The sequence below is a fragment of the Eubalaena glacialis genome, chromosome 19 (assembly GCF_028564815.1).
Source record: "Eubalaena glacialis isolate mEubGla1 chromosome 19, mEubGla1.1.hap2.+ XY, whole genome shotgun sequence".
Lineage (NCBI taxonomy): Eukaryota > Metazoa > Chordata > Mammalia > Artiodactyla > Balaenidae > Eubalaena > Eubalaena glacialis.
Genome location: NC_083734.1, coordinates 21,471,569 through 21,484,342, shown reverse-complemented (window position 1 = coordinate 21,484,342; position 12,774 = coordinate 21,471,569). Strand labels below are relative to the sequence as shown.

General features: G+C 36.4%; 1 protein-coding gene across 3 annotated transcripts in view; it reads left to right on the top strand.

The window, feature by feature from the left end:
* Positions 1-12,774, top strand: part of CCT6B (chaperonin containing TCP1 subunit 6B) — a 189,636-nt gene that overhangs the window by 20,609 nt on the left and 156,253 nt on the right. For 2 of the 3 annotated variants that reach the window (XM_061177130.1, XM_061177131.1), the window contains exon 5: positions 9,565-9,698. In XM_061177130.1, coding sequence (XP_061033113.1) covers positions 9,565-9,698 — 134 coding nt within the window. Of the gene's footprint in view, positions 1-9,564; positions 9,699-11,783; positions 11,895-12,774 lie in introns of all 3 variants that reach the window. The other variant, XM_061177129.1, reaches the window with a different exon arrangement.

Genomic DNA, 12,774 nt, shown 5'->3' with positions numbered 1-12,774 from the left:
TGCCAGTGCAGGGGACACAGGTTTGAGCCCTGGTCTGGGAAGATCCCACATGCTGCAGAGCAACTAATAAGCCTGTCCACCACAACTATTGAGACTGAACTCAGAGCCTGTGAGCCACAACTACTGAGACTGCATGCCACAACTACTGAAGCCCGCATGCCTAGAGCCCGTGTTCTGCAACAAGACAAGCCACCACAATGAGAAGCCTGTGCACCACAACAAAGAGTAACCCCTGATTGCTGCAAATAGAGAAAGCCTGAGCACAGCAACGAAGACCCAATGCAGCCATAAATAAATAAATAAACGAATAAACGAATAAATAAATAAATAAATAATAAAAAAGAAAACCCAAAGTCAGTAGAAGGAAAGAAATCATAAAGTTCAGAGCAGAAATAAATGAAGTAGAAATGAAGAAAACAATAGGAAAGATCAATAAAACTAAAAGTTGGTTCTTTGAGAAGATAAACAAAATTGAGAAACCTTTGGCCAGTCTCATCAAGATAAAAGAGAGAGGATGCAAATCAGTAAAATTAGAAATGAAAAAGGAGAAATCACAACTGACACTGCAGAAATACAAAGGGTTATAAGAGACTACTACAAACAACTACATACCAATAAAATGGACAACCATGAAGAAATGGACACATTCTTAGAAAGGTACAATTTTCCAAGACTGAACCAGGAAGAATTAGAAAATATAAACAGAACTACCACAAGTAATGAAATTGAAACTGTAATTAAAAATCTTCCAACAGACAAAAGTCCAGGACCAGATGGCTTCACAGGCAAATTCTATCAAACATTTAGAGAAGCGCTAACACGGATCCTTCTCAAACTCTTCCAAAAAATTGCAGAGGGAGGAACACTCCCCAATTCGTTCTACGAAGCTACCATCACCCTGATACTAAAACCAGACAAAGATATCACAAAAAAAGAAAATTACAGACCAATATCACTGATGAACATAGATGCAAAAATCCTCAACAAAATACTGGTGAACAGAATCCAACGACACATTAAAAGAATCATACACCATGATCAAGTGGGATTTATCCCAGGAATGCAAGGATTCTTCAGTATATGCAAATCAATCAGTGTGATACACCATATTAACAAATTAAGGAATAAAAGCCATATGATCATCTCAATAGATGCAGAAAAAGCTTTTGACGAAATTCAACACCCATTTATGATAAAAACTCTCCAGAAAATGGGCATAGAGGGAAACTACCTCAACATAATAAAGGCCATATACGACAGACCCACAACAAACATCATACTCGATGGTGAAAAACTGAAAGCGTTTCCACTAAGATCAGGTACAAGACAAGGATGTCCACTCTCACCACTCTTATTCAACATAGTTTTGGAAGTCCTAGCCACGGCAATCAGAGAAGAAAAAGAAATAAAAGGAATACAAATTGGAAAAGAAGAAGAAAGACTGTCACTGTTTGTAGATGACACGATACTATACATAGAAAATGTAAATCAGAGCTGCAATGAGGTATCACCTCACACCAGTCAGAATGACCGTCACCAAAAAAATCTACAAACAATAAATGCTGGAGAGGGCGTGGAGAAAGGGAACCCTTTTGCGCTGTTGGTGGGAATGTAAATTGATACAGCCACTGTGGAGAACAGTATGGAGGTTCCTTAAAAAACTAAAAATGGAACTACCATATGACCCAGCAATCCCACTACTGGGCATATATCCTGAGAAATCCGTAATTTGAAAGGACACATGTACCCCAATGTTCATTGCAGCACTATTTACAATAGCCAGGATATGGAAACAACCTAAATGTCCAATGATAGATGAATGGATAAAGAAGATTTGGTACATATATACAATGGAATATTACTCAGCCATAAAAGGGAATGAAATTGGGTCATTTGTAGAGATGTGGATGGACCTAGAGTCTGTCATACAGAGTGAAGTAAGCCAGAAAGAGAAAAACAAATATTGTATATTAATGCATATATGTGGAATCTAGAAAAATGGTACAGATGAACCTATTTGTAGGGCAGGAATAGAGATGTAGACGTAGAGAATGGACATGTGGACACAGCGGGGGAAGGGGAAGGTGTGATGAATTGGGAGATAAGGTTTGACATAAATACAGTACCATGTGTAAAATAGATAGCTAGTGGGAACCTGCTGTATAGCAGAGGGAGCTCAGCTCGGTGCTCTGTGATGACCTAGATGTGGGGGGGGGGCAGGTGGGGAGGGAGGTCCAAGTGGGAGGAGATGTAGGTATACATATAGCTGATTCACTTCATTGTATAACAGAAAGTAATACAACACTGTAAAGCAATTTTACTCCAATAAGAAAAAAGAAAAAACCCCCCAAAACCAAAAAAACCCAAAACACATGTTTAAATGAGAATAATAAGCACATGAAAAGATGCTCAACATCATTATTCATTAGGGAAATGAAAACCAAAACCACCATTTCACAATCATTAGGATGGCTATAATCAAAAGCTGGACAGTAATAAATGTTGGCAAAAATGTGGAGAAATTGGAACCCTCATACGTTTATGGTGGGAACTGTTGAAAAACAGGCAGTTCCTCAAAAGGTTAAACATAGAGTTACTATATGACCAGCAAATCAGCTCTTAGGTGTGTGTACAAGTGAGGTAAAAACATATGTCCATCCAGAAAACTTATACATGAGTGTTCATAGCAGCCAACCAGTGAAACAATCCAAATATCCATTAGCTGATGAATAGATAAAATGTGGTATATTCATACAATGGAGTATTATAAAGGAATAAATACTGATATATGCTACAACAAGGATGACCTTGAGAACATTATATTAAGTAACAGAATCTAGGCACAAGAGGCTATGTGTTATATGATTCCATTTATATGAATCCAGGAAAGGCAAAGCCATACAGACAAAAAGTAGATTAGTGGTTGCCAGGGGTTGGGGAAAAGGGAAATAGGGAATGATTGATAATGGGTACAGGTTTTTTTTGGTCAATATTCTGGAATTAGATAGTGGTGATGGTTGCACAATCATGTGAATATACTAAAAACTACTGAAAAGTATACTTTATTTAAAAAAATTTTAAACATAAATGTATTTATTTATTTTTGGCTGCATTGGGTTTTCGTTGCTGCGCTTGACTTTCTCTATTTTCGACGAGCAGGGGCTGCTCTTTGTTGTGGTGCCCGTGGGCTTCTCGTTGTGGTGGCTTCTCTTGTTGTGGAGCACGGGCTCTAGGCGCGTGGGCTTCAGTAGTTGTGGCTCGTGGGCTCTAGAGCGCAGGCTCAGTAGTTGTGGCACGTGGGCTTAGTTGCTCCACGGCATGTGGGATCTTACTGGATCAGAGATCGAACCCGTGTCCCCGTGGTGGATTCTTAACCACTGCGCCACCAGGGAAGCCCTGAAAAGTATACTTTAAAAGGCTGAATTTTATGGTATGTGAATTGTATCTCAAAAAATAGAGTAGTAAACTCTATAAACAATACATCAGATTTGTCTGATAAGCAAAAACATAGATGTGAAATAATGGTAAAATAGAAGCTGAAATGGAAAATTAGAACCTAGGAAAAAAGAATATGAATATAGCAAACATAATAGTATAATATTTAAACTGCCAGAACATAAAGAGATACAGTTAGCTATATAGGTTTCATTATTGAAAAGGAGAAAACAGAGCAGTTTCTAAATTGAAAAAATATGGGGCTTGATATAAGACCCTCCTTCTTGTAGTCACTTTTGATAAAAGCTAGTAGCATTTTTTTCAAGAAGATAAACGTATATGATTCAGGTATGAAGCCGTTGGTAGTTCAACCTGATTCTTAGAATTTAGGATACAAAGAAAAATGGACTATTTTTTAAATCACTTTAACCTCTTAGTTTTTTAAGAAATAATTTAGCAAGGTAAAATTGACATATAATGAACTACTATACACATTTAAAGCCATGAAACTATCCCCTCATTAAAGGTAATGAACATATTTATCACCCCAAAAAGTTACCTCATTGCCCCTTGGTAATCCTTCCCGCCTCCTCTCACTGTGTCACCCTACCTTCAGGCAACCTCCAGTCAGCTTTCTGTTGCTACAGATTAGTTTGCATTTTCTAGAATCTTGTATGAATGGAATAATACAATATGTAGTCTTTTTTTTGTTTGGCTTCTTTTACTCACCATAATTATATTTAAGTTAATAGATGTTATTAATCAGTAGTTCATTCATTTTATTGCTAGATAGTATTCCATTATATGAATATACTGCAATTTATTTCATCAGATTCACCTATTGATGAACATTTGGTTGTTTACAGTTCTTGGCTATTGCAAATAAAGTTGCTATGAACATTCGTGTACAATTCTTTGTATGGATCTATGCTTTCATTTCTCTTGGGTAGATGCTTAGGAATGCAGTACTATGGAAGGTACATGTTTAACTTTTTAGAAGCTGCTGAACTGTTTTGCCATGTACCATTTTACATTCCTACCAGCCATTTATGAGCATTCCAGTTGTTCTGCATCCTCACTAATACTGGATATGGTCAGTCATGCTAATTTTAGCCATTCTAAAATTTAAAAAACCAAATTGTGACTTCAATTTGGATTTTCTTAATGACCATTGATATTGAGCATCTTTTCACGTGCTTATTTGCTATCCACATATCTTTGGTGAAGTTTCTGTTCAAATCTTTTGCACTTTTAAAAATTGGGTTGTTTTCTTATTGTTGAGTTTGAGAGTTCTTTGTATACTCTGGATACAAATACCTTTTCAGATGTATGATTTGCAGATATTTTCTGCTAATCTGTAGTTTGCTCTGTTATTCTCATAACAGTGCCTTTCAAAGAGGAATTCTTAATTTCAGTGAAGTATAATTTATCAATTTTTTCTTTCATGGATTATGCTTTTGGGTGGTATCTAAAAAATCTTTACCTAACCCAGGGTCACAAAATTTTTCTTTTATGTTTTCTTTTAGAAGTGCTATAGTCTTAGGTGTTATATTTAGGTCTGTAATTCATTTTAAGTTAATTTTTGTATATGCTGCAAAGTATGGATCTAAGTTTGTTTTTTTGTGTATAGGTATCAAATTGTTTCAGCTCCATTTGATGAAAAGACTATCCTTTCACTGAGTTGCCTTTCCATTTTTGTTGAAAATCAGTTAGTTGTCCATATTTGTGTGGTTCTATTTCTGGGTTCTCTATTTCATTGATCTCTTTGTTTATCTCAGTGTTAATGTCATTCTACCTGGTTTATAGTAACTTTATAATAAGCCTTGAAATCTGTAGTGTTAATCCTCCCATTTTGTTCTTTTTCAAGTTATTTTGGTTATTTTAAAAGTTTTGCATTTCATATCAATTTTAGAATGAGCTTGTCAATTTCTACCAAAAAACTGCTGGGATTTTGGCTGGAATTTCACTGAATCTATGGATAAGTTTGGGAATAATAGATATTTTAACAATATTGAGTCATGGTACGTCTTTCTATTTATTTGGGCCTTCTTGAATTATCTCAGCAATATTTTATACTTCTTAGTATGTGAGTATACTAAGTATTTCACATCTTTTTTTTTCAGATTTATCCTTATGTGTTTCATGTATTTTGATCCTACTGTACATAGTATTTTTAAGATTTCAGTTTCTGATTGTTAGTTGTTAATATATAGAAATACAGTTGATTTTTGTATATTGATCTTGAATTCTGCAACCTTGCTAAACTCACTTGTTTTAGCAGCTTTCTTATAGATTTCATTGAATTTTCTATATAAATGATTATGTTGTCTTGTTAATGGAGACAGTTTTACTTCTTTCTTTCCAATCTGGATATCTTTTATTTCTTTTTGCCCCTCATTTCATGGGCTAAAACCTTCAATACAATGTTGAATAGAAATGGTGAGAGTAGGCATCGTTTCCTTGTTCCTGATCTTAGGGAGAAAACATTCAGTCTTTTTCCACTGTGTGTGATACTAGCTGTAGGATTTTCATAGACATCTGCTATCAAATTGAGGAAGTTCTCTTTTATTGCTGAGAATCTTTATCAAGAATAGGTGTTGGCCAATCCAAAAATGGGCAGAAGACCTAAATAGACATTTCTCCAAAGAAGATATACAGATTGCCAACAAACACATGAAAGGATGCTCAACATCACTAATCGTTAGAGAAATGCAAATCAAAACTACAATGAGGTATCACCTCACACCGGTCAGAATGGCCATCATCAAAAAATCTAGAAACATAAATGCTGGAGAGGGTGTGGAGAAAAGGGCACCCTCTTGCACTGTTGGTGGGAATGTAAATTGATACAGCTACTATGGAGAACAGTATGGAGGTTCCTTAAAAAACTAAAAATAGAACTACCGTATGACCCAGCAATCCCACTACTGAGCATATACCCAGAGAAAACCATAATTCAAAAAGAGTCGTGTACCACAATGTTCATGGCAGCTCTATTTACAATAGCCAAGACATGGAAGCAACCTAAGTGTCCATCGACAGATGAATGGATAAAGAAGATGTGGCACATATATACAATGGAATATTACTCAGCCATAAAAAGAAACGAAATTAAGTTATTTGTAGTGAGGTGGATGGACCTAGAGACTATCATACAGAGTGAAGTAAGTCAGAAAGAGAAAACCAAATACCATATGCTAACATACATATATGGAATTAAAAAAAAATGGTTCTGAAGAACCTATGGGCAGGACAGGAATAAAGACGCAGACGTAGAGAATGGACTTGAGGACACGGGGAGGGGGAAGGGTAAGCTGGGATGAAGTGAGAGAATGGCACTGACATATATACACTACCAAATGTAAAATAGCTAGTGGGAAGCAGCCACATAGCACAGGGAGATCAGCTCGGTGCTTTGTGTCCACCTAGAGGGGTGGGATAGGGAGGGTGGGAGGGAGATGCAAGAGGGAGGAGATATGGGGATATATGTTTATGTATAGCTGATTCACTTTGTTATACAGCAGAAACTAACACACCATTGTAAAGGAATTATACTCCAATAAAGATGTTAAAAAAAAAAAAAAAGAATAGGTGTTGGATTTTGTCAAATGCTTTTTCTGCATCTATTGAGGTGATCATATGGTTTTTCTTTTAGTTTCTTAATGTACTAAATTACATTGATTTTCAAATCATTCTTGGATAAACCCTACTTAGTTATGATGTATTATCTTTTTAAAAATGGATTAAAGTTTTAGAAATAATTAAATTTTTTTTTTAATTTTGAATTTTTTTTTTTTGTCATTTAAACCATTACGTGTACAGTTCAGTGGCAATAAGTACATTCACATTGTGCAAACTTCACCACCATCCATCACAAACATTTTTCATCTTGCAAAACTGAAACTCTATACCCATTAAACAATAACTCTCCATTCTCTTCTCCCCCCAGCCCCTGGAAACCACCATTCTACAGTCTGTCTTTATGAATCTGACTATTCTATGTACTTTATAGGAATGAATCGTACAATATTTGTCCTTTTATGACTAGCTTATTTCACTTAGCATAATGTCTTCAGGGTTCATCCATGTTGTAGCATGTTTCAGAATTTCCTTCCTTTTTAAGGCTGAATAATATTCCATTGTATGTATGTACCACATTTTATTTATCTGTTCATCTGTTGATGGAAACTTGGGTTTCTTCACCTTTTGGCTATTTGAATAATGCTGCTTGCTGTGTCTTTTTTTTTTTTTAACATATTGTTGGATTTAGTTTGCTATAATTCTGTTAAGAATTGTTGCATCTACATTCATAAGGGGTGTTGGTCTGTATATATATATTTTTGTAATGCCTTTATCTTTTTTGCTTTTAGAATAATGCTGGCCTCAGAAAGTATTCTTTCCTCTTTAATTTTCTGAAAGTGTTGAATTCTTATATAGAAATGGTATTAGTTTTTCCTTAAATGTTTGGTGGAATTCACCAGTAAAGCTTTCTATACCTGGAGTTTTCTTCATAGGAAGATTTTAAACTACAAATTCAATCTCTTTCATAGATACAGGATCATTCAGGTTGTCTATTTTTCTTGAGTGAGCTTTAGTACTTTGTGTCTTTCAAGAAATTTTTCTACTTCATCTAAGTTAAGATCATACTGCCCATGAGCTAAATCTGGTTTGCTGCCTATTTTTGGTAAATAAAGTTATATTGGAACACAGTTACTCCCATTTGTTATGTATTGTCTGTGACTTTGTGCTATGCTAGCATAATTGGATAGTTGCAAAAGAGATGGTATGGTCCACAGAGCCTAAAATATTTATTTTCTGGCCTTTTGCAGAAAGTTTGCCAATCTCTGATCTTAGTTTTCAAATTTATTGGCATAAAATTGTTCATAATGTTCCCCTATTATCCTTTAATATCTGTAGAATCTGTAGTGACAGATTCTACACCATTTTCATTTCTGACATTGGTCATTTTTATTTCATTGATTTCCACTCCGATCTTAACTGTCTTCTTTATTCTGCTTATGTTAAATTTCATTTGCTCTTCCTTTCCTAGTTTCTTAAGGTGGAGGCTGAGGTCATTGGTTTGAGACCTTTCTGCTTTTCTAGTATGGGTGTTCAGTGATATAAATTTCTCTTCAGGTACTGCTTTAGTAGTATCCCACACATTTTGGTATGTTCTGTTTTCACAGGAGAATGGGATCAGGGGAGTTTTCAAAGCTACTGGTAATTTTCTGTTTCTTAAGCTGGGTGGTAGGTACATGGGTACATTTATTTGTACATTTATTCTTTATATCTTATACATGTAAATATTCTTTTGTCTGTATTCAGTATTTAACAAGGAATTTTTAAAAAGTGTGAATGGGAGGTGAGGATGTAATTACCTTGTGGGTAGACAACTCTCTTGAGCAGTTATGTTGTACAGTGAAGCAGAGAAAGGGGGTAGTAATTTAAAAGTGATGTGGAATAAAAGGAGAGATTCTTTTTGTGTTGTTTTGTTTTAAAGATGGGTGATTCCAAACCAAGTTTACTGATTCAAAGTTTACAAATTCAAAAACTTTATAGAGCCATACCAGCAGGTGTAAGAGTCATATCCTGATGTGAAAATTAATGTGTTTAACCAGAGCTTTTGCCTTAGAATAATAAGAACACCAAAATTTTTTTTTTTTCTCTCAGAAAGTTTGGGTTCTGCTTCAGTACAGAAAGCAAATACTTCCTTGAGTCCTGAGAATTCCATACCAAAAACTATGGCCAAATTATGTTGGCCTAACATTTTTTTCAAATCAGATGTTATAATTAGTTACCTGCCACCATAAATTATAAATAACTACCTTTTAAATATAGTCATAAAGGAGAAGGATGAAGGTGGAAGAAATGTCTACTCTGTAAACAATGAAATAAACTGTTTGTAGCCAGCTGTTGTCTGTACTATGTTAATTGTTTAATGGTGTATAACTTCAGGATGTTTCATAAGACATCTGAGTGATCACTGAGCTATGCAACTTATTTTATTTCTGTATATATTTAAATACATTTTAGAGGCAGGCAAGATAATAGAACATGAATAGCTAGTTGCTTTTTTCTCTGTTTCTTCTGTGTGGTATGTCTTGCCAATCATTTTTTTTCATCCAATAGGTTGTATGGTTCCAGGAGTGGGTGCAGTTGAAGTGGCAATAGCTGAAGCTCTAGTTACATACAAGCACAGTATAAAAGGAAGAGCTCGTCTTGGAGTCCAAGCTTTTGCTGATGCTTTACTCATTATCCCTAAGGTAGAACTATCCTAATGGCCAAAGAACAACTGTTTAGACAAAAGGTGTCTAATTTTAAATTGCCCATATTATGTATAACAGTAGAGTAGAAAGATAGGTATTTGTATTTCCCTACACAGTTTTGTTTAAGGTACTATATAGCTAAAGCAGGGAAGTTTTTAGGATAACAGCTCTGAATTCTTGTAGGAGTTTCATGAAATGGCTAAATTACCACTTTGCTTCCATCTCTGAGATCCAAAAGTTGAAGTAACTCCAAAAATTTCCTTCAAAAATGGTTCATGATTAATCATAATGAAGAAGTGTAGAACGTAAAATTTAATTAGATTTTGAGTAGACCTTTATTTTGTTGGTGGTATCCAAAGTATTAGCACTTTAAATTATGGGAAGTGAGAACTTCAGGCTTGCATTTATCATGGTCATTATAATTCCTAGAAAAGGAGAGAAACCAGTTTTTTTCCATGTATCAACAGAAAGACAGAGAACTACCATTTTTTTCCTTTGCCTTAATCTGATTGTGAACTACTTGGAAACATAGAGAACTCTTTCAAATATACTATTACCATGAATTAAAACATTACTAACAATGCTAGCAAAGTCTCTGATAATTGCTTTAAAATTATTAATAATTTGTTGAATCTTTGTGAATTAGATATCCATTTTTTTCTTCCCCTGAAGAGGCAAAGTCAGTAACGATCCTGTAGTTGACACATATTGGTAAATCTGGTAGACATTTGGTGGTACCTTTTCACTCATCAGCTGTTGGTTTAGGACCACTTGGAAATAAATCTCGCTTGGAGTGCAGGTATCTCCATCCCTGTTGCCACAGGTCATAACTCTCCTCATGTGAATGAGGGGCACAGATATAATGCAGATAGGCAGGTTTAGCAAGTGCCCAGGAAAAACCAGAAAACATGTGGCTAGAGGGACCAAGCAAACAAGAATACCATTCTACTTCCTTCCATTTAAAAAAAAATCTTTTGCAAGGAGGTGTTACCGGAGAGGGACCCCTTCGGGGACCCTTGTCTAACACTCGGAAATGAATTGTCTGAGGAGACACACATACTGATAAAGCAAAAGACTTGGGCGCTCGAGCAGAGAACAGCAGGGTAAGGGAACCCAGGAGAGCTGCTCTGCCTCATGGCTTGCAGTCTCAGGTTTTATGGTGCTGGAGTTGGTTTCCAGGTTGTCTCTGGCCAATCATCTTGCTTGTGCCGTATTTCGCCCAACTCAGGGCCCTTCCTGGTGGGCGTGCACATCTCTCAGTCAAGATGGATTCCAGCATGAGGATTTCTGGGAGGTTGTCAGGACATATTATGGGCTGGTGTCTCCTCCCTCTTTTTGGCCCCTCCCAAATTCTTCTGGTTGGTTTTGGAGGCACCTTGTCAGTTCCCTGTTCCTTATCGGGACCTCCTGTTGTGAGACAACTTATGCAAACGGTGGTTTCTGTCCACGGTTCCCTAACAGAGGGAAATTAATGTAGCAGGGTGGGCTGGGGAAACTCTAATTAGTCTTCGTCAGAACTTAGTGTGATGTACATAGGGAAAATGTTTAAATATAAAAGTTACTACGTACATGAAATAATTTGATTTAGATTAAGAATGGAATTCTTCAAAAGGAGATGATTACTATATTATGGATGTGTTGTCACAAGACTGGAGAGCAGTGCCTTTTTTTTTTTTTTAAAGAAATATCCATTTTAATTTTTATTTATTTATTTATTATTTATTTATTTATTTATGGCTGTGTTGGGTCTTCGTTTCTGTGTGAGGACTTTCTCTGGTTGCGGCAAGTGGGGGCCACTCTTCATCGCGGTGCGCGGGCCTCTCACTATCGCGGCCTCTCTTGTTGAGGAGCACAGGCTCCAGATGCGCAGGCTCAGTAGTTGTGGCTCCCAGGCCCAGCCGCTCCGCGGCATGTGGGATCTTCCAAGACCAGGGCTCGAACCCGTGTCCCCTGCATTGGCGGGCGGATTCTCAACCACTGCGCCACCAGGGAAGCCCGAGTGCCTTATTTTTTATATCTGATATTCAAATATATATGAAGGAATTCCATACATATATTTATTATTATTTTTTATTCCTAAAGGTTCTTGCTCAGAATTCTGGTTATGACCTGCAGGAAACACTAGTAAAAGTTCAGGTTGAGCATTCAGAATCAAAACAACCTGTTGGCATAGATTTGAATACAGGTAAGAAAGTAAAGAAAAATCAGCTGCTTAATAAAAAAAGAGGTTATACTACAGTGACCCAGAACTTAAGTAAGGGGGTGGAGGTTTGGATGACTTTTATATTTAAATTTTGGGTGCCTTTGTTTCACTTTTGAACTTCTTAAAAACAAATATTCATTCACTTAAGAAATAGTTATTGAGTGCTTGTTATTTGACTCGGGATTCACACAGAATAAAACAAAGACCCTTCCCTTGTGAGCTTATGTTGTAGCAGGGAAAGATAGGCAGTAAATAATAACCTTAATAAATAAGTTCCTTTAACATTTTTAAAGGTAATAAATTATGTGAAAAAAATAAAGGAACAGTGTAAGGATGATTGTGAATGCTAGCACAGGAGTGTGTGGGGGGGTTTCAATGGGAAGAGGGTGGTCAGGATAGGCCTCACTGAGAATGTCTGTTGAACAAAATCAAAGAAAGTTAGGAAGTTCCACGTGGGAACTAGGGAAAGAATGTCCTAGGCAGAGGGAACAGCTAGTGGAAAAGCCACTGTCTGGTGTTTTCGAGGAGGAGGGAGATGAGAGAGGTAATAGAAGGTCAGATCACGCGAGGGCGTGTGGGCCAGTGTATAGAGTTTGACTTTTTCTGTGGTGGAATAGGGAGCAATTTTGAACAGAGGTGTGACATGGTCTAAATATGTTTAAAAGGATCACTCTTGCTACTCTGTGGAGAGGAGTCAACTGAACAACTGGAAGGAACTGCCATTGGAATTGCCATTAACTGCATTGGAGAAGACTGTGGGTAGAGCATGTTGTGGTGGCCGGAGGTCAGCATTGAGTTTTGGCAAAGTTAAGTTTGAAGTATCTGGAGACTTTAAAATAGACAGTTGGATTTACAAGTCTGAAGCTCAGG